General features: G+C 37.8%; 1 protein-coding gene across 29 annotated transcripts in view; it reads left to right on the top strand.

The window, feature by feature from the left end:
* The window catches only part of UTRN (utrophin), a 555518-nt gene that overhangs the window by 434217 nt on the left and 93350 nt on the right, over positions 1 to 27951 (top strand). For all 29 annotated transcript variants that reach the window (XM_060419779.1, XM_060419784.1, XM_060419780.1 and 26 more), the window contains 4 exons: positions 3724 to 3992; positions 12487 to 12633; positions 15712 to 15790; positions 18896 to 18956. In XM_060419779.1, the coding sequence (XP_060275762.1) occupies positions 3724 to 3992; positions 12487 to 12633; positions 15712 to 15790; positions 18896 to 18956 (556 nt within the window). The remainder of the gene's footprint in view (positions 1 to 3723; positions 3993 to 12486; positions 12634 to 15711; positions 15791 to 18895; positions 18957 to 27951) is intronic.

The following is a 27951-nucleotide window of genomic DNA, read 5'->3' on the forward strand; positions in this document are numbered from 1 at the left end:
TCTCCTGCATTATAGGCAGTTTCTTTCCCTCTGAGCCTATAATACAATTATAAATATAAAAATAAATACAGTCCCACCCTCAGAGATAAATAAGAAGGCTTAAAGGGAGAAGAATGGGAGAATGGAGAGTGAAGCAAAGTACTCCCTCCCAAAAACATACCCACACACACCAGGGAGTAGGAGAGTGACCTAGGAAAAGTGCTTCTGGTCTGTGAATTGTCACTAAATTTGCTTGGTTTTATCCTGTTCTTTCCTCTGTCTATTAGCCTCTATTACTGCCTTTTCAAATGCAAATTAGATTCCCCTCTTATCACCAAGCTTCATTTGCTTTCCCACCTTCAGTAGTTAGCACCCTGCTCTGCATGGGAATGACGCAGCAGCTCAATTGGGTGGAAACACTCTGTCCAGCAGCAGTGACCAGAGCAATCAATTTATAATCCAATAGTCTGACACTGCTCCATCCTGGCAACAATTACTGTTACTTGGGGAGCTTTTAAAAATATATCCATGCCTCCCTTCACCCTTGACCAGCTAAGCCAGAATCTTTTAATACTTGGTCCTTGGGGATTAGCATTTAAAAACAAACAAGTAAAAAGACAGCCCCTCTCCTGGAGGTTTCTAATGTTACCAGAATTCCAAACCACTGGTCGAAGAGATTCTCCACTCTTGCATGAGGGTCTTGAACTTTACTGCAAAATATCTATTTGGAAAATTTGAAGCGAACTTTGTCCTTTGATTTTCAAGTAACAGGAGGTTTTTTTTTTTTTTTTAAAAGTCTGGATATCCCTTTATTATTTTCATGTTTTATGCTTGCTTTCTGTTTTGATTTGATTTATTCTATTTTCTTAGCCCAAATTGTCAAAATTTGGGATTTCACATGTTGCTTCTTATTACCTATTTTACAAAAGTTCTGGAAGGTTTTTGTTTGGCTTTGTACTTTGCTCTGTTCTTAAAGTATATATTAAACTGAGATTGTTGCTGCAACAGGAGGCACTTTTATTCTGATTCTGTGATTAGTTAATACACTTTCTTTCTGGCAAACAGATGGTGAATTGAACGTAGAACTTTTCTTTCGAGTAGCTGCTTGAGTGGGGATTTTATTATAAATACCACAGAAGGACTGCTCAATCAAAAGATTTCACATTAAATGAAGACAAAAAGTCACAGCCAGAGTTGGCTGTTTTGTCACAGGACAAAGAAGCTGTGTGTCTCCCTACCAGGTTATTCAGTGACTGACTTAGAAACAGTTTTTACTTTATCTAGAGAAAATAATCATAATTAAGTTGTCTTTCTGAAATTGGCACTGTATTATGTTTTTTACAAAAGTCAATAAAACAAGAGTGTTTAAAATATATCTTTCAAAAAATTCAAGTGATTTATTAACAAGTACAGCAGTTGCCACCATAAAAATTATTGACTCCCTTTCTTATCAGGCTAAGAATGATTTTTTTCTCTTACACATAGCATGTTATATTTATATAAAATACAAATAGTATTGCTATAACATATTTTTTGATTTGTAAAAAATCTTGAAGGTTTAAGGATTTAAATAAAGTTGCCTTTTTAGTGATATACCTGTCCTCACAAAATTGTTTTTTTATCAAGAACCTTGAAACCTTGACCTGTAACAAGTTTGGAAAAAGAAGTTATTTTTCTCCAGGATTCTTAACTCCCTCCCCTCACCGTGGTACTGGGTTGTGTATCTAATTCTAAGCAGTCCTTAAAGCTGGGCTCTAATTCACTTATTTTCCTTATTTATCTTTTACTAGTATACTCAATCTGTCTATCATAACATTGTCTCTTCTTATAATCACTTCATCTGCTAAGGGATGGGTCATGTTTCTGTGTAGCCTCATATCTTTCAGCAGCAAACTCGAAGTTCTTGGGTTTCTAAGCTCTTCATCATCTGTGTCATTCCTGGAGATTTATTATAGCTGTTTGCATTTAAACAATGAGGTCTAGAAATTTCTGGAAACTGGTTGTGGTTTTTATTCACTACACAAGTTGTGTCCGACTCGCTGCGACCCCATGATCTGCAGCACACCAGGCTTCCCTCTCTTTCATGATCTCCCTGGGCTTGCTCAAACTCAGGTCCATTGAGTCAGTGATGCCATCCAACCATCTTATCCTCTGTCACTGCCTTCTCCTCTTAACCTCAGTCTTTCCTAGCATCATGGTCTTTCCCAGTGAACTGGGTCTTCTGGAAACTTAGATAAAAATAAATGTTCTGTCCATTTTATCTCGACTTTTACATAATATTTAAATAAAGACAGGCAGACAGATGTGTGTTGCATAGAAAAGTTATGGTTTTGAAGGGCTTGCTTCGGTGCATCTTATCAGAAGTTTTGATGAACTTCTGTGCATTTTATGAGTGGTGTGGAATGTTTTGAGGTGAAGTGGGTGTCGCTAATGTGATTGATACTAAAAGATGGGATGTTATCACAAAGAAGAATATGCACTTCTATTCTAAAGAAATATACAGTTTATTTACTTTGATTCTGACTTGCCTCTCTGTTTACAGGGGACAAGCATGAGAACCATCAAACCAGCTGCTAGAAAGGAAAGGCAGCATCCTGGGGTGTTAAGGGTAGTGAGGCTCAGGAGTGTTTAGATGGAGGTCTCTACCTGCTTCAAGAGTGTCTGTTCTACGACCATCAAGTTCCCCTGTCCTTGTCTTGCCAGCGTCTCATTGCTGTTTCTGACTCTTGGCTTTCAACCTGACTTTGATTTCTATTTCCTGCGCTTGTCTTCTGAACTCTTACCCTGTCTTACCACCCCTGTCCTCTGGCAGCATCTTACATTATGCCTGCCCTTTCCTGTCTGAAAAGTCTACTTTATTTCAGAAATTCTGCAAGTCCCATTGATGATAATGCTAAGTTGCTTTAGTCTGACTCTTTGCAACTCCAGGGACTGTAGCCCACCAGGCTCCTCTGTCCAAGGGATTCTCCAGGCAAGAATACTGGAGTGGGTTGATGTGTCCTCCTCTAGGGGATCGTCCCAACCCAGGGATCAAATCTGCTTCCCTTTTGTCTCCTGCAGTGGCAGGCGGGTTCTTTACCACTTGAGGAAGCCCAAGTTCTGTTGATCTGTTAAATATTTAGGGTGGTTCTTGAAGTCTTGCTGTCTTTTTGTTGAAGTATGTGTGGATGTGTTATACTTCTAGGCTACGGAGAATAACTTGTATTAAAGATGAGCTAATTGCCAAACAGATTCAGCGGTGATGGATTATCTATGATATGTTATTTATATTTGCTATATGTTATTTGATAGGTCAGTTGTATTTTTTTTGGTAACATGATAAATTAATCTTATTTTCTCAAAGTTTCCCTTATGACTTAAAGCTGTTTTTCTCCTAGTTATCTTTCCCATTTCTCTAGAGAACAATGAAAAACTAATGAAAAGCTGTCTTTGGATTTTACTTCATTAAATTTGTATTAAAGAAAAATTCCTTTATTTCTTGAGTTGCTACATTTCAAGGTTTGCAAATATATTCAAATTCAAAAGTCACCAAAACCACAGGGCTGTTGATCACTCTGAGTGGCTCTTGTCTATTTTGAAGAAGAGCAGGGATAAGTAGAAGCAGTATGGAGACAGTTTTTCTTACTCTGGCTAATGTAGCTTAGGTGCTACCCTTTGAAAGGTGGTGCTTACACTTGCCTATAAGAAAGTGGAGTTGACCAGTCATCCAAATATTCTTTTTTTTTTTTTTTCCCTAAATTGCAGATTTGACTCCTGAGGAGAAAGCCCAAAAGATTGCCAAAGCCATGCGCAAGCAGTCTTCCGAAGTCAAAGAGAAGTGGGAAAGTCTAAATGCTGTTACTAGCAGTTGGCAAAAGCAAGTGGACAAGGCGTTGGAAAAGCTCAGAGACCTGCAGGGAGCGATGGATGACTTGGATGCTGACCTGAAGGAGGCAGAGGCTGTGCGGAATGGCTGGAAGCCCGTGGGAGACTTGCTCATCGACTCACTTCAGGACCACATTGAGAAAACCACGGTCAGCATCCCTGCCTCAGATAAAGGGTTTTAAGAAATCCTTTCCCTGGTGGCTCAGAGGGTAAAGAGTCTGTCTGCAATACAGGAGACTCAGGTTTGATCCCTGGGTCAGGAAGATCCCCTGGAGAAGGAAATGGCAACCCACTCTAGTATTCTTGCTTGGAGATTCCCTGTGGACAGAGGAGCCTGGCGGGCTACAGTCCATGGGGTCAGGAAGAGTCAGACAGGACTGAGTGACTTCACTTTATTATTGTTAAATGTAACACAAATAAGGAGAGCCACATACATTATATAAATTGTTACAAAGGATTGTTATAAGGCCAACACTGTGACAATATCCATCAAAGTCAGGATATAGAACTTTTCTAGACACAACAGATGTTTTCCATATGCCCCTCACCATCGGAACTCCCCTCCCCACCAAAACAGCAACTAAGGTGACTTTTTCAATACTTTACTTTTATTTTGTGTTATACATTTTCACCCAGCTGTGAATCCCTAAACAGTATAGATTTAGTTTTATCTGTTTTTGTAAGAATACTTTGAAGTCCCTTTTAATCTCCTCTATCTTTTCCCCTCTATCTTTTATTTTCCCCTCTATCTTTTATTGTCTCTGCAAGGTATTTGTTGAAGAAACTGAATTGTTTCCTTTATAGTGTTTTTCACAACCTGGCTCTTGCAGAATGGCATCCACATGACGTAGTCTGGCAGGTTGCTTTTTACATGGGTGGTTGGATGTAGAGGTTTAGTCAAAAGTGTACTGTTTTACTGGGCATTTTTACTAATTATATCTTATTGTCTGAGTATATAATGAAGAATTATTTTAGCTATAAATTCTGTTTGTAATATTGCCCAGAGTTAAGGATGTTAGACTTCTGGTCTAGATTCCCTTTGGCTCTTGTATTCTAGAACATATCCAGAAAAGAGATTAGTGGAATTTAGGCAGTAAAAGACACAAATAAACAGATTTAGAATGTTTTGGGATTTGTGAAAAAGTAAAAGTCTTCTTCTCTCAGTCGTGTCTGACTCTTTGTGATCGCATGGACTGTAGTATACCAGGCTCTTCTGTCCATGAAATTCTCCAGGAAAGAATACTGGAGTGAGTTGCCATTCTCTTCTTCAGGGGGTCTTCCCAACCCAGGGATTGAACCCAGGTCTCCTGCATTGCAGGCAGATTCTTTAAATTCTGAGCCACCAGCGAAGCCATTGAGGTTCATAATAGCATAGTAAACTGTATGGGTTTCCCAGGTGAAGCTAGTGGTAAAGAACCCGCCTGTCAACGTAGGAGGCTCAAGGGTTCGATCCCTGGGTCAGGAAGATCCCCTGGAGGAGGAAATGGCAACCCACTCCAGTATTATTGCCTGGAAAATCCAATGGACAGAGGAGCCTGGAGGGCTACAGTCCATAGGGTCCCAAAGAGTCAGACATGACAGAAGCAGCTTAGCATGCAGTAAACCATGTAGTAGGTAAACATGAAACAAAGAAAAAGTGGATGACAAATCAGACTGGCAGTATCAATAGTGGGAATGGGATTTTTATTGCAAAAGATATACATCTTTTGTGCACAGACATTAGATAATAGTTTCCTGTTTGTTTTACACGTGGCTGAATAGGAAATAGAAGAAAGGTCTAGGAAATGTACTGATTCCTACTCAGGCAAATTGTATAAGTAAATATATATTTGTGTATAGACATAGGAATAATAATAGCATTTATTGATGATTATTATATGCCAAGACCTGTTCTTTAGCCAGTTTGTGTTGCTGTCCTTTTTAACTCCCACACCAACCCAGCAAGCTAAGTATTATTATTTGTACAAATGATAAAACTATAGATATTGCTTCATGCCCACACAGCTAGTAAATGGTGGAGTTTCATGATTAGTTTCTTGCTCTTCTCTTTCATTGTAGAGACCTCATTGATAATACTGTCATTAAGCTCAATTTTGATTGACTATTTGAATTTGAATCTTTAAAGGTTACATATTATATTTTAAACAAAATATTTATTGTTAAAAAGTATTGGGGTCTGCCATCTTGCCATCTTTCATGGTAAATATACATGTTTCCAGGGACCATGAATTAAGTAGGCTTCTTCATGTAGCTGTTCAGTTCAGTTCAGTTCAGTTCAGTCTCTCAGTCGTGGCCGACTGTTTGCGACCCCATGAACTGCAGCACACCAGGCCTTCCTGTCCATCACCAACTCCCAGAGTCCACCCAAACCCATGTCCATTGTGTCGGTGATACCATCCAACCATCTTATCCTCTCCTCCTGCCTTCAATCTTTCCCAACATCAGGGTCTTTTCCAGTGAGTCAGCTCTTCACATCAGGTGGCCAAAGTACTGGTTTCAGCTTCAGCATCAGTCCTTCCAATGAACACCCAGGACTGATCTCCTTTAGGATGGACTGGTTGGATCTCCTTGAAGTCCAAGGGACTCTCAAGAGTCTTCTCCAACACTACAGTTCAAAAGCATCAATTCTTTGGCACTCAGCTTTCTTTATAGTCCCACTCTCACATCCATACATGACCACTGGAAAAACCATAGCCTTGAGTAGATGGACCTTTGTTCACACAGTAATGTGTCTGCTTTTTAACGTGCTGTCTAGGTTGGTCATAACTTTCCTCCCAAGAAGTAATCACCATCCCCAGTGATTCTGGACTTCAGAAAAATAAAGTCAACTGTAGTATCCATAAATCTGAGTTAAGATAGCAAACTGAAAATACAACTTTTTAGGATAGGATAAGTTCTTTGAAAGTTGCACACTTCTTGTGTTTTAAAAGACGATTTTCAAACACTGAAAAATCGTTAAGCCAATAGATTACAGAAACTATGTTCTATTGGTTTGCAAAACTGACTCTTGATTGAGTAAGAATTTACCTATTTGAATTTGAAAGCATCAGTTTTTAATATGGGATGATTAGTGTTGAGGGAAAAATGAAGTTATATCTGGCCTAAAATTTTGGGACTTGTTAATCCCATTTGATGAAGAAATTACCCATCTCTGCATCCAAATCCTTCTGTTTACATTTCTGCTTATGTGGGAAAGCTAGGAAAAATACAGTTAATACTTAAGACCAAGGGTTAAAATATTTTAACATCTTATTAGGGAAAAAAAGAAAAGAAAACCTAGGTCTCTTTAAGCCAAATAAATATATTCAAACTTTGGCAGGTTTCATATGTGCTTAAAGAATACTCCTGAAGTTATAGGCAGGTGAAAATAAGTTCTCTGATTATTGCTAAATATTATTAAATATACCAAAGCAACTGGAAAACAAAATATTTTAGGGTGATTGAATAATTTCAAGTTCCTAAATTATACTTAATCACTCTTGTCTGTGGGGTATACACCTCTGACAGGAGAAGAGCTGAGATTCCCATCTGCCAACAGGCTGCTGGTCAGCACCTTAATACACGCAGATGTTTCTGTTTTTGTAGCAAAGAAAACCTTATAGATTTTATTCTTCCATGGGAAAATGCAGCCAAATCATGATAAATTTGTTCTTTATATCAGAACACATAGCAGATCTGAAACTGTTTTACAATTTGCTTTATTTCAGAAAGCGCCTTTAGTTTGGGGCTCTTAAAACCCAAAAGATAGACTTTCTTAATGGAAAGATTCCTTGTTACCATAAAATACTGGACCACAAAAACAAAATTAAGCCTAAAATGCATTATTTGTCTAAAGACTTTTATGTTTTTATCTGTGGCTTGTAAGCAAAAAGCATTATTTTTATGTTCAGTTCAGTTGCTCAGTCGTGTCTGACTCTTGCAACCCCATGAACTGTAGCACGCCAGGCCTCCCTGTCCATCACCAACTCCCAGAGTCCATCCAAACCAATGTTCATTGTGTCGGTGATGCCATCCAACCATCTCGTCCTCTGTTATCCCCTTCTCCTCCTGCCCTCAATCCCTCCCAGCATCAGGGTCTTTTGCAATGAGTCAGCTCTTCACAACAAGTGGTCAAAGTATTGGAGTTTCAGCTTCAACATCAGTCCTTCCAATGAACACCCAGGACTGATCTAGGATGGACTGGTGGGATCTCCTTGCAGTCCAGGGGTCTCTCGAAAGTCTTCTCCAACACCACAGTTCAAAAGCATCAATTCTTCGGTGCTCAACTTTTTCACAGTCCAACTCTCACATCCATACATGACCACTGGAAAAATCATAGTCTTGACTAGACGGACCTTTGTTGGCAAAGTAATGTCTCTGCTTTTGAATATGCTATCTAGGTTGGTCACAACTTTCCTTCCAAGGAATAAGCGTCTTTTAATTTCATGGCTGCAATCACCATCTGTAGTGATTTTGGAGCCCTCCCAAATAAAGTCTGACACTGTTTCCACTGTTTCCCCATCTATTTCCCATGAAGTGATGGAACCAGATGCTATCATCTTAGTTTTCTGAATGTTGAGCTTTAAGCCAACTTTTTTACTCTCCTCTTTCACTTTCATCAAGAGGCTCTTTAGTTCTTCTTCACTTTCTGCCATAAGGGTGATGTCTTCTGTATATCTGAGGTTGTTGATATTTCTCCCGGCAATCATGATTCCAGCTTGTGCTTCCTCCAGCCCAGCATTTCTCACGATGTACTCTGCATATAAGTTAAATAAGCAGGGTGACAATATACAGCCTTGACATACTCCTTTTCCTATTTGGAGCCAGTCTGTTGTTCCATGTCCCATACTAACTTCCTGACCTGCATATAGGTTTCTCAAGAGGCAGGTCAGGTGGTCTGGTATTCCCATCTCTTGAAGAATTTTCCACAGTTAACGTGATCCACACAGTCAAAGGCTTTGGCATAGTCAATAAAGCAGAAATAGATATTTTTCTGGAGCTCTCTTGCTTTTTCGATAATCCAGCGGATGTTGGCAATTTGATCTCTGGTTCCTCTGCCTTTTCTAAAACCAGCTTGAACATCTGGAAGTTCACGGTTCACGTATTGCTGAAGCCTGGCTTGCAGAATTTTAAGCATCACTTTACTAGCGTGTGAGATGAGTGCAATTGTGCGGTAGTTTGAGCATTCTTTGGCATTGCCTTTCTTTGGGATTAGAATGAAAACTGTCCTTTTCCAGCCCTGTGGCTACAGCTGAGTCTTCCAAATTTGCTTGCATATTGAGTGCAGCACTTTCACAGCATCATCTTTCAGGATTTGAAATAGCTCAACTGGAATTCCATCACCCGCACTAGCTTTGTTCGTAGTGATGCTTTCTAAGGCCCACTTGACTTCACATTCCAGGATGTCTGGCTTTAGGTGAGTGATCACACCATTGTGATTATCTTGGTCTTGAAGATCTATTTTGTACAGTCCTTCTGTGTATTCTTGCCACCTCTTCTCAATATCTTCTGCTTCTGTTAGGTCCCTATCATTTCTGTCCTTTATCGAGCCCATCTTTGCATGAAATGTTCCCTTGGTATCTCTAATTTTCTTGAAGAGATCTCTAGTCTTTCCCATTCTATTGTTTTCCTCTGTTTCTTTGTATTGATCACCGAGGAAGGCTTTCTTATCTTTCCTTGATATTGTTTGGAACTCTACATTCAAATGGATATATCTTTCCTTTTCTCCTTTGTTTTTCACTTCACTTCTTTTCACAGCTATTTGTAAGGCCTCCTCAGACAGCCATTTTGCTTTTTTGCATTTCTTTTTCTTGGGGATGGCCTTGATTCCAAGGAAAAAGCTCTTGTCATCTCTAAAATCTGTCTTAGAGTTATAATTTTTAAAGAACTTTCACCATCATTTGAAGTAAAACTAGTTATTATTTAAAATTATATAAACCTGAGAATATTTTCTAGCATTTTATTGTTCATCTTTAAGGCCTTCAAAATACAAAGATATTGATTTTAAAAGCTGATTATTATACTATGATATAAGATCACCACTGAGGAAAGCTTGAAAGATATGAGTTCTGTATCTCAAACTGAATCTGCGGGAACTCAGGCCTTTTCAAAGTCCAGATTGAAAAATTCTCCTTTCCCACCCCTCTCTATGTCCCATGCTTTTTTATTAAATATGAATTCTTTAAACCTATAATGTTTCTGTTATCGTACATCTTTTGTCATTGACCTGTATTTGTGAATTTGTTTATTTGTATACATTCTGTCACTCATGAATGATCAACATCTGCAATCATGGAGAAAAACTATCCCAAACTGAATTCCTTCCACGCAGCAGCAATTTTCACATCTTCATGGGCTTGCTTTCTTCTATCTGATTTTAATTTTTTTTTTTTTTACTTTATGCTCGATTACAGAGTAATTTATTTAACTCCACCACTTCAATCACTTATTTACAGCTGAAATCAAATGTCCATCTGAGGCCTAAATTTGAAATGCTAGTGTCTTAAAGGTTCTGGTGATATTTCCTCCTGTGTTGCCTTCTATGCTCACTGTTTCAGGTGTCATTGACACAGTTACCTCCAAGGTCTATATCTTTCATTTTTTCTCTGGGCTCCAGATCTGTTCTTCTGACCCTCCAACTTGAGCATCTTCATGTGGTTTTTGGACATGTTCAACAATTTTGAAATAAACGTATTATCTGATTTGTTGAAAATTAATTTTCTTTTTAAAAACAAAATTATGTTAGTAATGTTATTTTGATGTTTACCAACCATAATGATTATTTTTAGCCTTTTCATGTTATAAAAAGAGGATTTGGGAAGTGCCTAAAGGTTTCCTTTTTATAAGTATGAGGAGGAAGTAAAATTAATATTGTAGTGTTTCAATAAAACCTTAAAGCGTTCAAAAGCTCTTTGATATCTGTTATTCATTAGCTAAACTTGGAGTGATGAAAGAGGAGAAGAAATGGGACTGAAACACATATGCCTACTCTCTTAAAGGGTGAAGACTGCAGAAAAGATGACACTTGAGAGCTTATTCTAATAGTATGTTCACAGCACTTAATGCCTGTATGTTTGGTACACAGTTAATATTTAGCATAACAAAGAATTAAAAATATTCAAGTTTCTTTTAATATCCCACTTCTGTTCCTGGTGCTATATTGGCTTGTGTGTTAGTGTTAGTTGCTCAGTTGTGTCTGACTCTTTGTGACCCACTAGACTCTTTGTAGCCCACTAGACTCCTCTGTCCATGGGATTCTCCAGGCAAGAATACTGGAGTGGGTAGCCATTCCTTTCTCCAGGGGATCTTCCTAATGCAGGGATCATACCCCAGTCTTCAGCATTTCAGGCAGATCCTCTACTGACTTAATCTTGCCTCAGATGCCATTTTTGAACCTTGATCATTAGAAAGGAACTCTGCCCCTCTTTTATTACTAACTTTGTACTGAGTACTGGAGAGTGTCTGTTCTCAGGAAGCTTCCATTATATGGAGGGAGATATTAAAATATGAATGCTCACGTCACCACGAACTAAGAGCTCTAATAAGAAATAGTATATAAAATCTAGAACAAGTGGTTCATATGGCACAAAACAATAAAAAATGCCCCCACTGTAAAACCTGATTTGTGTGTCCAGAGAAGTGCAGCTTGGAAATCCTGGCTGGTTTGGAGATGAGGGATAGAAAGCTGGTAAACACATGGGCAGGGCCTTCAACCAGGACTGGAATAGGAAAGGCCTCTGGGAAGTCTTCCCAATAGGTGGCGCACTCCAGTGAGTCTTTCAAGGGATGGATGGAATCTTAACCAAAACTTTATGGGAAAAAAATATACATGAACATAGAGGGGGTTGAAATTATGTGGAGAAAGGAGAAAAACTTGGTGTTTTCATTATTATGTTGTTCGTTCTCATAGGACATATCACTGTCACTGAACCCAAATATTTTTTGTTTGTTTTATTTCTCCCTCTTGACATACATCCCTTCAACCTCCACCTGTTCCAGGTCTCTTACTATGCCCCAAACTGTCATTTGTCAATTCTAAGCTTCGTTTACCTCTTTTCTGATAGACCCTGCTCTTCCTTCCCTACCTCTAAGCACAAAGAAAGGTCATAAATGACTTTGAAAGAGAGAAAACTTACATCTTAGGTATATAATAGGCACGGATTTTATGGTGAGGAAAGCTTTTTGTACTGGCCACTTTCTAACTTAATTTTAAATAGAGACATTTCAAATTGAGTTTTTGCATCAAGTGAAAAAATATTAAAGTATCCATATGAAAAGCTGGGAAATATGAAAGAAAATTAAAGATAAAATCCAGTCTAGCAATTAGTGAAATGAATAATAATGTTTCCCAGAATAAACAGTATAAATGGAAAATTTGAAGGAAATACATAATCATTAAATACATAAATCATTTAAATGTGTTTGTGCTATAATTTTTCTCTTCATGCATCTATTTAGAGTCTCTGGTTTATAAAGGGGAACTCTGGCTGGTAGTCCTGTTTCTTTAAGACCTCAGTCAAGTCAGTTGTTGAGTGAGCAGGTATCACAGATGACTTTTCAGCTGATCTTGGTGTTTTGTTATTTATTTATTTATTTTAGGAAATACAGAATACTAGCTTTTGTTTTATTCTTTTCTAATGGCATTATTTTTATCTTTTCTCCTAGGCATTTAGAGAAGAAATTGCACCAATCAACTTAAAAGTTAAAACAATGAATGATTTATCCAGTCAACTGTCTCCTCTTGACTTGCACCCATCTCTAAAGATGTCTCGCCAGCTCGATGACCTTAATATGCGATGGAAACTTTTGCAGGTGTCAGCTGATTCCTCTTCATAATGCAGGCTCACACCTTGGTCTTTAAGCCCTACCCCACTGTTCTACCACTTGCCATCCTTTCCTCGGTCTTTATGGGTTGTATTTAATAATGGATTTCTAGCATATGATGACATTAGTTATTTGTCTTTCTGTATCTTGAACCCAAAGGCCTCATTTACTTTTGAATATAGATTTTAATGTAATTTTATAGCATTCTCTTCATAGGATTTTTGTAGAAAATGGCAAAAGGTCAAATAAATCATAGTAATTGAAACCTATGGTAGGTCACAGAAACATTCTTTCCATAATGGCTCATAAAGGAGTCATTTTTCTTACTTGAATCATGGTTTGTTTTTTTTTTTTTCTTTTGAAAAGTTAAGAAAGTATCCATCCTTCTTCCATTGCTTGCTTTTTATGTATCTTGCTCATTTTTTCCAGCTAGCACACTTTAGTACAATGGTATTTTACCTTAGGTTCTTATATCTTAGTTGCTCTAATGTAGTTGTTTTAATATAGCTGAGCATTTCAGTTTTAAGAGTCAAACCAGGAAGAATCTTGTTGAGTGTTACTAAGTATCTGCAAGTCACCACATGTTCCAGTCAGTAATATTTGGCTCAGTCTTTGTAGAGCTTTGTCATACTGAGTGTCCAGTTTCTAGGAGTCATAATAATAATTTATTCCCTTGAAAAGTAGTGGGATACTTTAAGGAAAAAGTGAAAGTGAAGTCACTCAGTCATGTCCATCTCTTTGCAACCTCATGGACTGTAGCCCACCAGGCTTCTCTGTCCATTGGATTTTCCAGGCAAGAGTACTGGAGTGGGTTGCCATCCCCTTCTGCAGGGGATCTTCCCAACCCAGGGATCAAACCTGGGTCTCCTGCATTGCAGGCAGATGCTTTACCCTCTGAGCCACCAGGGAAGCCCCAGTTAAAGTGGAAGATTGAAAAAAATAATGCTTACTAGTCTCTCTATATGTTTTGGACCTAAATTGAAGTGACCTAATTTGACAAGATAAACATGCAATTTTGAGGTAGCACATAAAACCATTTTATTTTAGAGGTATAATATTTTATAGCATGGTAGGTCCTGAATAAGTCCTGTGGCCTGCCAAGTATTTTTAACTGCTCAGTCGTGTCCGTCTCTTTGTGACGCCATGGACTGTAACCCACCAGGCTCCTCGGTCCACAGAATTCTCCAGGCAAGACTACTGGAGTGGGTAGCCATTCCCTTCTCCAGGGAATCTTCCCAACCCAGGAATTGGACTCAGGTCTCCTGCATTTCAGGCAGATTCTTTGTCGTCTGAGCCACCAGGAAAGCCCCATGATAGGTCCTGAATTAATTCAACTGTTGAAACACCTAGTGGTTTATATTTTCTTCATGAAATTGAAGAGGTTATGAATGAGTATGTAGTATTAAACAGTCTTTTCTGTCTTTGAAAAGAATATTAATCTGGGATTAGTAAAGCAGAATCTGTTAAACTCATGCATGCTTTTCTACTGAGTAGAACAGAGTAGCATTTGAATTTTATTCTATTTCAATTGACTCTGCTCCATTTCTCTAATTCATTATCTTCATACTGGTATTGCTGTGGTCCATCTTGATTCCCTCGCCACTCTGCTTCTGTTGTTACCATCTGCAAAGATTAGAAGTCAAGGAATACATTATGCATGAAAAAGTTATTCTTTCATGCTGATCTCTAAGCTTGGTAACCATTAGAGCTCAGATGTTGCTGCTGCTGCTGCTAAGTCGCTTCAGTCATGTCCGACTCTGTGTGACCCCATAGACAGCAGCCCACCAGGCTCCTCTATCCCCGGGATTCTCCAGGCAAGAATACTGGAGGGGGTTGTCATTTCCTTCTCCAATGCATGCATGCATGCTAAGTCGCTTCAGTCATGTCCAACTCTGTGCGATCCCATGGACAGCAGCCCACCAGGCTTTTCTGTCCACGGGATTCTCTAGGCAAGAATACTGGAGTGGATTGCTCAGATGTTAGTTGCTGATTAAATATGAGGAGCTCAATTTATGCTGGCTGACAGTGATGTTAAATTTCAAGAGTAGCGTCTTGTGTTCTCTGGAATGTAAAAGTGTGGCATTTGAATGTTTTTGGTCACAACAAACCAAGTACCTGCTAATGTAATTTTGATAGCTAACCAGGAAGAAAAGGAGGTACCCAGTGAGCCAGAGACACACGTTCCATTTAAAGGCAGCTGAAAATAAGATTGGCAATCTAAGTGGAACACCTGACTAGCACTACTAGACAAAGACCAGGAAGAGAAATGGAAATGTCAGTAGGCTGTGTGCAATTGTTATTGATTTGCAGTTAATTTCTCAGGGTACCAAATCCGCATTTTCAAAATGTAGAGAGCTAAGACTGTGTGTAAACAGATATATAGAGTGTATAATTCACCTGGTATCTACTTGAATACTCCCAAGTCAAGATGATAGACATGAACTTGGAGGAATATAAGTCATCCATATTTATATGTCCTTTCACTCTCCATCTATATCTGTCATCTGTGTCATCATCATTATCATCTATTTTTTTTCCCTTGGAATATTTTAGACTTCTTTTTACAGCCCTTTTTACCACCTTCCTTACAAAAGAGAGATGAGTAGCACTGACCCCATGGCCATATCTTTATTTTGGATGCTTTAGAGTGTTACTGCTTTTGACTAAAGTGTTGAATAATGTCAAGACATAGCTTCTGACATCTGATGGATTGGGTGTGGATACTAACATTGCCACATAATAATAACTTTATTTCCTTGAACACCTCTTTAGGTCTCCATATCTTTATTTGTAAAACAATGATTGTAATGAGTAATACTTATTCAATGTGAGTTTTGTGAGAGTTAAAAGAATTCACATAAAATACTTAGAAGAGTACCTGGCACTATTTACTGTTACTTGATGTCGAGTTTATTTTCATACCCATACTTTGATCCCAAATTTAGACGAGTCTGTACCAGCAGTCATATCTTGGGCTACAGTACCATTTATTATAGTACTTAAATCAAGGCTATTATTAAGGTCATTGTTTTGAAATCAAATTATTTCTTGTATGTATATGTGCAGGTTTCCGTAGATGATCGCCTTAAACAGCTTCAGGAAGCCCACAGAGATTTTGGACCATCCTCTCAGCATTTTCTCTCTAGTAAGTACCAATGTGACTTCCAGTTAATTCATTAATTGAATGAATCAGCATATTATTTCACTTTCACTCAAGAAACTGTATCCTTTGCTATAAATAGATATGCTTTATTAGATGAATATAAAAAAAGATCTCAACATCAGTGACCAATCAATACCCAGTGCTTATTGGTTACTGTTTCTATCATCTGGTCATGGTAAGTCTTTGAAGTGAAGCAAAAATTAATTCATCTTTAGCTAGGGTTTTTCACTGAACCATCTGTTGTAATAACTAATATAGTATCCTATTGCTGTGCCATATGCAAAGATTTTGAACTTTTTCACAGTAAAGAAATCATTTTTATATATAAAATTTTTAAATTAATTTTCCTACTAAGAAATGCATATTTATTTTCAATGCACCTGGAGACTTAAAAAGCAAAAAGAAAAAAATTCCCCATAAATCTTTGAGAAGATTCTGGTTTATTAGGCTCATTGCAGTCATACTTAGCTTTTCTTCTAATTAAATATTGCAGATTTAGCCAAAGCACACATGTAGAGTTTTATGTAATAGTCTTCAACTGAAATTTTTCATTTTGTGAACTGACTGTTCATGAGATCTTTAATAAGTAATTTGAGCTCTTTATCACTCACTGCTAAGGAAATTAAAGAATATCAGATTCAGAGTCACCCAGATTGAGATTAAAATATTAATTTTCCCTTTTACCGGGACTGTGAAGTCCTGAAAGTTCATTTTTTTAATCTTAAAATTACTAAAATAATACGTATTTCCTCTGATTGCCTTGAGATTTAAATAAGAAAACATACCAAGTTACACAAAATACCTAGCACAGTTCTTAGCACCAGTGCTTTCTCTAAATGTTATTCCTTTCCTTTCCTTTTCTCTGGAAAGCATATGTAAGCAAGCACTTAGTTTAATTTAATTTAAGTGAAGGTTGAAACTTAATGCCAAGCTTATTTTTCCAATTATGGTACCTTTGTATCTACAGCCATAGAGAAAACTGAAATAATAATGATATGTCTTCCAACTAAATTTATTACATTTATATTTTCTCTTAATATTCATCATGCTTGATGATTTGCTTTACCTCACTTCAAGGTCAGGCTTTTCTTACTCTTACAATTTCAAGAATCCTAATCAGTCATTCCTGATTTTCCTGTCCTGCGCCTCTCTAGTGCCCAAGCCAGCTCTCTCTAATGTGTTTCTGTCTCTCTGTTTCAATTCTCCCTGTCTCTCCCCGGTCCTCTCTCACCCCATCACTCCCACACCTGTTTCACACACCTGAGCTCTTAGGTAGCCTGTCTTTGAAATGTTGAGTCCTTCCTGGAATATGCTGTCTACCTGGATGCAATAGTGCATGTCCAAAGTTTGGATACTCTCCATGTTCATGAAGTAAATAGGTTTGCTTCATTATTCGTTAGCTGTGAGTTACCCCAGATTGCTTGCACTTTATTTTATGGAACATAAAGCTATATGCTGAGACCAAAGTAAAGAGAAATTTAACAAACCATTAAGACTCTATAGTTCTAGAGTGTATATATTTATTAGTATTGATGAAACTGAACACTTTCACCTAGTAACCATTCTTTCATAATAAAAATCAAACTCTTGCTCTTTAGCAAGTGAAACATTGTAAAAATTGTGAAACTCCAGCACATTGCCCTTCATTGTCTGGCATGAACAGTCCAGGAGGTCGAGGTTATTCAGATCAAAACAGTCATTAAAATGAATGGAGAATTGTACCAAAAAATCCCAATTAATAAATTTAGTAATTGTTATCCACTGCTGCTTGAAATCTTTGGCTTTGTTAAATTTCTTGAACTTTAGCCATGGTTATGAAAGGAGCCTGTTTAGTTAGGCACAAAATAAAGACTGACCTATTAGCTTGGTGCCAGTACTGCAAAGAGGTTGGCTCTACGAGAAATTTAATATACCTAGTTCCACATTGTCATCCCCTTTTTATTCTTTCATGGACATAGTTCAAGAAGAGAATGCTCACACTTTAGAAAGAGAGGAAAGGTTGTCGAATAGAAATACTGCTGACTGGTGGTCCGAAATCCTGAAATCATGTTTGGGCTCAGCCATTTATTTTTGAGCAAGTTATTTCACATCTAATATTTAGTTCCTCATTGTTCGCTTCCTTATTAACAGACATATTGAAAATGCTTTGTAAAGTTCAAAATGCTAAATATTAGTGAGTAGGATTATGACACCTTATTCAGGAGAAAAAAAAAATAGTAGCAACAACTGGTTATATGAGAACCTAGTGATATTTGCAACACTTTAGATGGATTTGCTTGTTTTTTTAGTATATTTACCAAAATTCCTTAAACGTTCTAGATGCACAGGTACAACTCTACTTGAATAAGTCTTAATTAATGTAGAAAAAAATTTTATAAATAGTAAATGGAATTATAAGAAATTTGTACCTCAGTAAAACAAAATATAAAATCTCAATCATAGTGCTGTCTAGTGTATAAAAGTAAGGAACTGTATTTCCTGTGCATTTCAGATGAAAATAAGTATTTGGAATTCTTCTATCTAGATAATTGCCTTGGTTCTTTAAAACCTTTGGGCTATGTTTAATTTTCTCCTTTCAAAATCCATATAATTGAGTTTGTTTAAATGACATCTGTACTAGTTATTCTGTGCCCATGAAGCAAAGTAAAGAGTATTATTAGTGACCTGGAAAATTCAATCTTAAGAAATCTAGTTTACAATATCGGTATATGTAGATTGTAGATTATACCTAGATTTTGCCTAGGTAAAATTAACTTTGGTTTTAGCTTATACAAAATTTATACAGCATATGTATTTTCAAATAAGTTTTAAATGTTGATTGTTAGAAACAATAAAATGTGATTTTTAAAAATATTTATATCAACAGGTTCAATCAGAGTTGGCATTAGAAATTGAGACTGTATTGTTTCTTTCCATGCTTTAAAAGAATCTTTAAAGCCACTCTTTGTTAGGCCTAGCATATTTCATAATTACAGGAATCCAGCATTTCTCATTGAATTTGCTATAAAACATGTTCAGTTGTTTTGCATTAAGGCGTAAGACATAAGAGTTAGAAGTGTTTCCAATAACCTCCATTTGTTTCTTCAGCTTCAGTCCAGCTGCCATGGCAAAGATCCATTTCACATAATAAAGTGCCCTATTACATCAAGTAAGTTGATTTTAATTCTCCTTTATGATACCAAGACAATAAAATTGTGTTAATAACTTAAGAGGCTTTTCCCATGTAACTTTAAAAACTGGATTTCAAACTTATTATAGGAAGGAATTTATATGTTTATATGGATATAAAGAATATATATTTAATATTTGAAAAAATTAGTTTAAAAATCAGGCTGATATTTGTAATTCATTATATTAGGCTATAGGTAATATAGCTGATATTTTTATAAAGCAGATATTAAAATATTTGGGAAGAAATTTTTAAATATTTCTAAATATTCTTGACATAATGAATACAGTTTCTCCAACTGTATTGCTTCTAAGCCATTTTTGTCTCCCAGAAAATTCATCTAAAAAGTACTTGTACCCTTCTCATTTTAGTCCACCAAAAAGAAACAGGATTTTATCATTAAAAAGTTCAATATTTTCAAGTTTTTTCTCAACTTGTGGAAATTATATGCAAATAGTTTAGGCTTAATAGCCTGCACTTTTGTTGTCAACTTGACAATTTCTCCTTTTTTACATAGTAAGTTTTCCCATATCATGTAACATTTTATAAATTTTGTGTAATTTACACAAGGTCTGCATAGGATTTGATCCTTGCCTTAGTTTGTGTGTTGTCATTGGGCACAATGGTAAAATATATCTTACACATCCCTTGAAGTGTGAGTTATTGATTTACAGTGTGATAAAAGTGATGAGAGTTGTAGTTGAATCTATTTTATATATAAAGTGATGGTAGCTTCATTTTGAGAGAAAAAGTTCACTGTTATCTGGAGTTAACTATGTCTCAGATTAGTCCTATGACCATAGGCAAGTCAGGTAAAGATCTCTTGGCCGTTTCCTTTATATCTTTCCTAAAGTGGCATGTGGTATCTCCAAAATTTGTGCCAAGATTAATAGTCTATTTTTCCAGTATCCCTCTTCCTAAAAACTTTGTGTGGGAAATCAAAATGCTTACGAAATACCATTTTCCTGTGAAGGTTTTATTGTGGTCTGAAATATATCCTCATATGTAAAAAAAAAAACAAGTAATTTTGCCATAGTCATAGCAAATATAATAAGCAATATATATTACATTGTCTTAATACAACTTAATATTTTATGAGTCTGAGTGAACTCCGGGAGATGGTGATGGACAGGGAGGCCTGGTGTGCTGTGATTCACGGGGTCGCAAAGAGTTGGACACGACTGAGCGACTGAACTGAACTGAACTGAACTGAATCTACCATGTGCTGAGTTGTAATAAATTTAGAATAAGGTAGCAAGTGGTGGATTGGTATCAAATGTATGCAGGTATGAAGGGAAAGAAGTCAGAGGCTCAACAAACTGACATTTTTATTAAGAGAAGATGCTCTAGAAATAAGTTTATCTGTACCATTTTTCTAGAGTCCATATATATGCAGTAATATACAGTGTCTGTTTTTCTCTTTTTGACTTACATCATTCTGTGTGACAGACTCTAGGTGTATCCATGTCTCTACAAATGACCCAGTTTTGTTCCTTTTATGGCTGAGTAATATTCCACTGTATATATGTACCATATTTTCTTTTTTAAAAAATTTATTTATTTTAATTGGAGGCTAATTACTTTACAATATTATAGTGGTTTTTGCCATACATTCACATGAATCAGCCATAGGTGTACATTTGTTCCCCATCCTGAACCTCCCTCCCACCTCCTTCCTCATCCCATCCCTCAGGGTCATGCCAGTCCACCAGCCCTGAGCACCCTGTCTCATGCATTGAACCTGTACTGGAGATCTGTTTCACATATGATAATATACATGTTTCAATGCTATTCTCTCAAATCATCCCACCCTCGCCTTCTCCCACAGAGTCCGAAAGTCTGTTCTTTACATCTGTGTTTCTTTTGCTGCCTTGCATATAGGATCATCACCATCTTTCTAAATTCCATATATATGCGTTAATGTATTGTATTGGTGTTTTTCTTTCTGACTTAGTTTGCTCTGTATAATAGGCTCCAGTTTCATCCACCTCATTAGAATTGATTCAAATGTGTCTTTTTAATGGCTCAGAAATATTCCATTGTGTATATGTACCGCAGCTTTCTTATCCATTCATTTGGCGATGGACATCTAGGTTGCTTCCATGTCCGGGCTATTGTAAACAGTGCTGTGATGAACATTGGGGTACATGTGTCTGTTTCAATTCTGGTTTCCTCAGTGTGTATGCCCAGCAGTGGGACTGCTGGGTCGTATGGCAGTTCTATTTCCAGTTTTTTAAGGAATCTCCACACTGTTCTCCATAGTGACTGTACTAGTTTGCATTCCTACCAACAGTATGAGAGGGTTCCTTTTTCTCCGCACCCTCTCCAGCATTTATTGTTTGTAGACTTTTTGATAGCAGCCATTCTGACCAGCGTTACATGGTACCTCATTGTGGTTTTGATGTGCATTTCTCTGATAATGAGTGATGTTGAGCATCTTTTCACGTGTTTGTTAGTCATCTGTATGTCTTCTTTGGAGAAATGTCTGTTTAGTTCTTTGGCCCATCTTTTGATTGGGCCATTTATTTTTCTGGCATTGAGCTGCATGAGCTGCTGGTATATTTTTGAGATTAATTCTTTGTTAGTTGCTTCATTTGCTATTATTTTCTCCCATTCTGAAGTCTGTCTTTTCACCTTGCTTATAGTTTCCTTCATTGTGCAAAAGCTTTTAAGTTTAATTAGGTCCCATATGGTTGTTTTTGCTTTTATTTCCATTACGCTGGGAGGTGAGTCATAGAGGATCCTGCTATGATTTACATCAGAGAGTGTTTTGCCTGGGTTTTCCTCTAGGAGTTTTATAGTTTCTGATCTTCCATTTAGATCTTTAATCCACTTTGAGTGTATTTTTGTGTATGGTGTTAGAAAGTGTTCTATTTTCATTCTTTTGCAAGTGGTTGACTAGTTTTCCTAGCACCACTTGTTAAAGAGATTATCTTTTCTCCGTTGTATATTCTTGCCTTCTTTGTCAAAGATAAAGTATCCATATGTGCATGGATTTATTTATCTCTGGGCTTTCTATTTTGTTCCATTGATCTATGTTTCTGTCTTTGTGCTAGCACCATATTGCCTTGATGACTGTAGCTTTGTAGTATAGCCCAAAGTCAGGCAGGTTGATTCCTCCAGTTCCATTCTTCTTTCTCATGATTGCTTTGGCTATTCGAAGTTTTTTGTATTTCCATACAAATTGAGAAATTATTTGTTCTAGCTCTGTGAAAATACCGTTGGTAGCTTGATAGGGATTGTATTGAATCTATAGACTGCTTTGGGTAGCATACTCATTTTCACTATATTGATTCTTCTGATCCATGAATATGGTATATTTCTCCATCTATTAGTGTCCTCTTTGATTTCTTTCATCAGTGTTTTATAGTTTTCTACATACAGGTCTTTTATTTCTTTAGGTAGATTTATTCCTAAGTATTGTATTCTTTTCATTGCAGTGGTGAATGGAATTGTTTCCTTAATTTCTCCTTCTGTTTTCGCATTGTTAGTGTATAGGAATGCAAGGGATTTCTGTGTGGTAATTTTGTATCCTGCAACTTTACTATATTCATTGATTAGCTCTAGTAATTTTCTGGTGGAGTCTTTAGGGTTTTCTATGTAAAGCATCATGTCATATGCAAACAATGAGAGTTTTACTTCTTTTCAATCTGGATTCCTTTTATTTCTTTTTCTTCTCTGATTGCTGTGTCTAAAACTTCCAAAACTATGTTGAATGGTAGTGGTGAGAGTGGGCATCCTTGTCTTGTTCCTGACTTTAGGGGAAATGCTTTCAATTTTTCACCATGGAGGATAATGTTTGCTGTGGGTTTATCATATATGGCTTTTATTATGTTGATGTATGTTCCTTCTATGCCTGCTTTCTGGAGGGTTTTTATCATAAATGGATGTTGAATTTTGTCAAAGGCTTTCTCTGCATCTATTGAGATAATCATATGGTTTTTATCTTTCAGTTTGTTAATGTGGTGTATCACAATGATTGATTTGCAAATATTGAAGAATCCTTGCATCCCTGGGATAAAGCCTACTTGGTCATGATGTATGATCTTTTTAATACATTGTTGGATTCTGTTTGCTAGAATTTTGTTAAGGATTTTTGCATCTATGTTTATCAATGATATTGGCCTATAGTTTTCTTTTTTTGGTGGTATCTTTGTCTGGTTTTGTATTAGGGTGATGGTGGCCTCATAGAATGAGTTTGGAAGTTTATCTTCCTCTACAATTTTCTGGAAGAGTTTGAGTAGGATATATGTTAGCTCATCTCTAAATTTTTGGTAGAATTTTGGCTGTGAAGCCATCTGGTCCTGGGCTTTTGTTTGTTGGAAGATTTCTGAGTACGGTTTCGATTTCCGTGCTTGTAATGGGTCTGTTAAGATTTTCTGTTTCTTCCTGGTTCAGTTTTGAAAAGTTATACTTTTCTAAGAATTTGTCCATGTCTTCCTAGTTGTCCATTTTATTGGCGTATAGTCTCTGATAGTAGTCTCTTATGATCTTGTATTTCTGTGATGTCTGTTGTCATTTTTCCATTTTCATTTCTAATTTTGTTGATTTGCTTCTTCCTTTTTTCTTGATAAGCCTGGTGAATGGTTTATCTATTTTATTTATTTCTCCAAAGCTTTTAGCTTTGTTGATTTTGGCTATGGTCTCCTTTGTTTCTTTTTCATTTATTTCTGCCCTCATTTTTATGATTTCTTTCCTTTTACTAACCCTGGGATGCTTCTTTTTCTAGTTGCTTTAGGTGTAGAGTTAGGTTATTTATTTGATTTTTCTCCTATTTCTTGAGGTAGGCTTGTATTGCTATGAACCTTCCCCTTAGCACTGCTTTTACTATATCCCATAGGTTTTGGGTTGTTGTGTTTTCATTTTCATCCATTTCTATGCATATTTTGATTTCTTTTTTGATTTCTTCTGTGATTTGTTTGTTATTCAGAAGTGTGCTGTTTAGCCTCCATACATTTATATTTTTAATAGTTTTTTTTTTCCTGTTCAGTTTAGTCAGTTCAGTCACTCAGTCGTGTCTGTGACCCCGTGAACCACAGCATGCCTGGCCTCCTTGTCCATCACCAACTCCGGGAGTTTACCCAAACTCAGGTCCACTGAGTGGGTGATGCCATCCAATCATCTCATCCTCTGTCATCCCCTTCTCCTCCTGCCCTCAATCTAGGCTCACAGAGTTACATGGAGAGGAGAAGAGGGAGGAGGGAGATAGAGGTGACCACGAGGAGAAGAGGGGGAATCAAAAGGGGAGAGAGCAGTCTAGCCAGTAATCAATTCCCTGTTTGCTCTCCACAGTCTGGAACACTCAGAGAGGTTCATGGTGTTCCATAGAGAAGAGAAGAGGGAGGAAGGAGATAGAGGTGACCAGGAGGATAGGAGGGGGAGTCAAAAGGAGAGAAACCAATCTAGACAGTGACCAGTTCCCTAAGTGTTCTCCACAGCCTGGAACACCCAAAGGGATTCACAGAGTTAAGTAGAGAAGAGAAGGGGGAGGGAGGAGATAGAGGTGACCTGGGGGAGGAAAAGGAGAGTCAAAAGGTGAGAGAGCAATCAAGCCAGTAATCACACTCCTAAGTAAAAATGGGTACTGAAGATTGGATTCTTAAAGGTACATACAAAATTGATAACAAATACCAAAAAGCCAAGATTAAAAATCTAGAGTTTAGACTCTCAAAAATACAACATTAAAAAAAAATAAAAACAAAACAAAATCACAAAAGTTATAAAAAAAACATGAAATTTGCTTTTAAAATGGTGTTTTTTTTTTTTTTTGCAAGGTAATAGTAGGTTCGGAGAAGGCGATGGCACCCCACTCCAGTACTCTTGTCTGGAAAACCCCATGGACGGAGGAGCCTGGTGGGCTGCAGTCCATGGGGTTGCGAAGAGTCAGACATGACTGAGCAACTTCACTTTCACTTTTCACTTTCATGCATTGGAGAAGGAAATGGCAACCCACTCCAGTGTTCTTGCCTGGAGAATCCCAGGGACGGGGGAGCCTGGTGGGCTGCCGTCTATGGGGTCACACAGAGTCGGACACAACTGAAGTGACTTAGCAACTTAGCAGCATAGTAGGTTAAAAATGAAAATTAAAGGAGTAATAAAGAACTTTAAAAAATTTTTTTAATTAAAAAATTATAATAGTAAAATATATCTAGGAGTTTCTCTGGAGCTGTTGAGGGCAGTGTGGGGTATGTTCAGTTTCAGATAGTTCCTTGTTCCAGCTTATACTTCTTCTCAAGGTCTATAGGTCCCTTCCAATGTAGTCAATGCTAACTACAGGGGTTTTAATCTGTTGCACCTGTCACTTACAAAGTGGTTCTCTCTTGTTTATTTTGGCTTCCTCTGTTTGCAAGTCTCTTCAGTATCTAACTTCCACCCTGACACAAGGGGGTGAAGGTGGACATTTATTTAGGCTCACTTGTTCAATTGTGCTTTGGGATAGAGGAGCACTGTGAACAAATATCACTGGCGTGTGTGGGGAGTGCTCACAGTGTCTGGGCCACGCTGGGTTTGCCCCTGCTCACGGTGTGTGTGTTTTCCCAGTCTACACTACTCAGGCTCCACGTTGCTCTGCAGGAACTGTCTAAAGCAGGCCCTGCATTACGTGCACTTCCCAAATCTAAGCCACTCAGTTTCAGGTTCTTGGGTACTCCACAAAGGCACAGACTCTGTTGGGCCTGCGTTTTGTGTCCTTCCCACCTCTGAGCAACTCAGGCGACCAGGTGCTTGGCGAGTGCACTCTCCCCAGGTGGATCGGTGCATCTTATCACCTCCCCTGTCCCTGCCGCTGGGTTTCCCAGGTGCGCAGTGTGCCTGCCGTCTCAGGTGTGCCCTGTGTCTCCTCTGGGGAGCTGATCTCTGGTTGCGATCCTCCTGGCAGATGTCAACCATCCAGGATCCCAGGAAGACTTAGCAACTGGGAGCCTGCTCGCAGTTTGGTAGAGGATGCTGTCTCTGAGGCTGAATTTGCCCCTCACCTTCTGGCTCTGGCTGTAGCCTCCCACCTGCCTCCAGTGGGGGATGGGCCGGTCTGCTGCTGGCTAGCTCTCCTCTGGTATTTTCTCAGTCCTTTGTTCTGTGAGCAGGCCGGCAGTGCCTTAGATTAGAGCTTTTCTTGGGAAAGTTCTCCCTCTCTCTCTCTCTCTCTCTCTCTCTCTCTCTCTCTCTTTCCTCTTTTTCTTTTTTTCGCTCTCTCTCTGGCTATCCCACAGCTTGGGTTGCTATCTCACATTGGCTCCCTCAGATTGTCCTCAGGGCGTTCAGGAACTGTCCTTACCCTAAGCAATGAAGCCCGCACCTCCCTATTCAGCAATCCCCCTTACTGGTGGCAGATGTGAGCGTCTGGGCTGCTTTTCCTCTGGGAGTTGCAGTTAGGCACATAATCTGTGAGTTTTATATATTTATTTTTTTCCTCTCAGTTATGTTGCCCTCTGTGATTCCAAAACTTCCCACAGACCCACCAGTGAAAGGGTTTCCTGGTGTTTGGCAACTTCCCCTCTTTTACGACTCCCTCCCTGGGACAGTCTCCATCCCTAACCCTTTTGTCTCTCTTTTTATCTTTTATATTTTGTCCTACCTCCTTTCAAAGACAATGGGCTGCCTTTCTGGGTGCTTGGTGTCCTCCGCCAGGGTTCAGAAGTTGTTTTGTGGTATTTGCTCAGCGTTCAAATGATCTTCCGATGAATATGTTGGGGAGAAAGTGGTCTCCCCATCCTATTCCTCTGCCATCTTAGGACCGCCCCTCTGTACCATATTTTCTTTATTCATTTTTCTGTCTGGATGTTTAGGTTGGGAGCCTCAGATGTGTGCTCTGTGATGACCTAGATGGATGGGGTGGTGAGGGGGTAGGAGAGAGGTCCAAGAGGGAGAGGACATATGTGTATATATATAGCTGATTCACTTCATTGTACAACAGATACTAACACAACTTTGTCAAACAATTTTACTCCAATTAAAAACAGAGAAGATGCCATCATCTAATTAAATGTGACATTTTAATTTTTATTCTGCATAATAATAATAATTATAGTATTAGAGAATTTTAATTTGCTTGGTGAATATTGACTTGAAAATTACAGGTTTTGATATAAACCTGACATACTGCAGTAGGCAGAATCTGGCCATATAAAGATGCCCACTTCCTGACCCCTGGAAGAGAATAGGTTAGGTTATATGAGGATGTAGAAGTGGGCATGATCCAGGGATGCAGGCAGCTTCTAGAAGCTGTGAAAGGCAATATGCTCTCAGAACCTTCAGAGAGGAACACAGCCCTGCAAACCTTGATTCCAGCTCAGGGAGATATGGATAATAATTTATTACAGCACAGACTGTATGGACTATATTTATATGGACTTATAGATTTTGTATGGTACATGTATTAGTTTTCTATTGCTACTGTAACAAATTATCATCCATGTCTCCCTGAGCTGGAATCAAGGTTTGAAGGGCTGTGTTCCTCTCTGAAGGTTCTGCGAGCACATCCCCTTTCTTTGACTTTTGCAGCAAGTAAAAATAAAAATGTTTTAAATTAAAAGGAATTTTTGTATGTTCAAGTCGATTAAATATGACTGAGCATTACATTGTCTAAGTCAGAATTTTACTAGATCAATATTTTTATAATTTGGGGAGGATCTAGCTGAATTGTTTCCTTTCCCAGTCTACAAGTTCTTATGGGGCAGGCAGGTAAAGTGAAGGCTGGTTTCTCTGGCATTGTATTGGCTAGAGTGCATAACTAGCATTTCAAAATAAGTATAACACGTTGATGGCCAATATTTTTAATGTTGCCTGTAGGATTGTAGCATCCTGAAATATTTTGAATGCCGTTAGTGAAAGATTGAATTTTCTTAAGTATTTTAAATTTTTAGTGTTAAATGTCTTAGGATTTTCAAATATTTAAAAATCTGCCTGTGTATATAGAATGAATTTTCTTATATTTAGAAAACTTGTTTAACCAGATTGTTCCATTACTTGCTCTGTT

This window comes from Ovis aries, chromosome 8, assembly GCF_016772045.2.
Source record: "Ovis aries strain OAR_USU_Benz2616 breed Rambouillet chromosome 8, ARS-UI_Ramb_v3.0, whole genome shotgun sequence".
In the NCBI taxonomy this organism is placed as follows: Eukaryota; Metazoa; Chordata; class Mammalia; order Artiodactyla; family Bovidae; genus Ovis; species Ovis aries.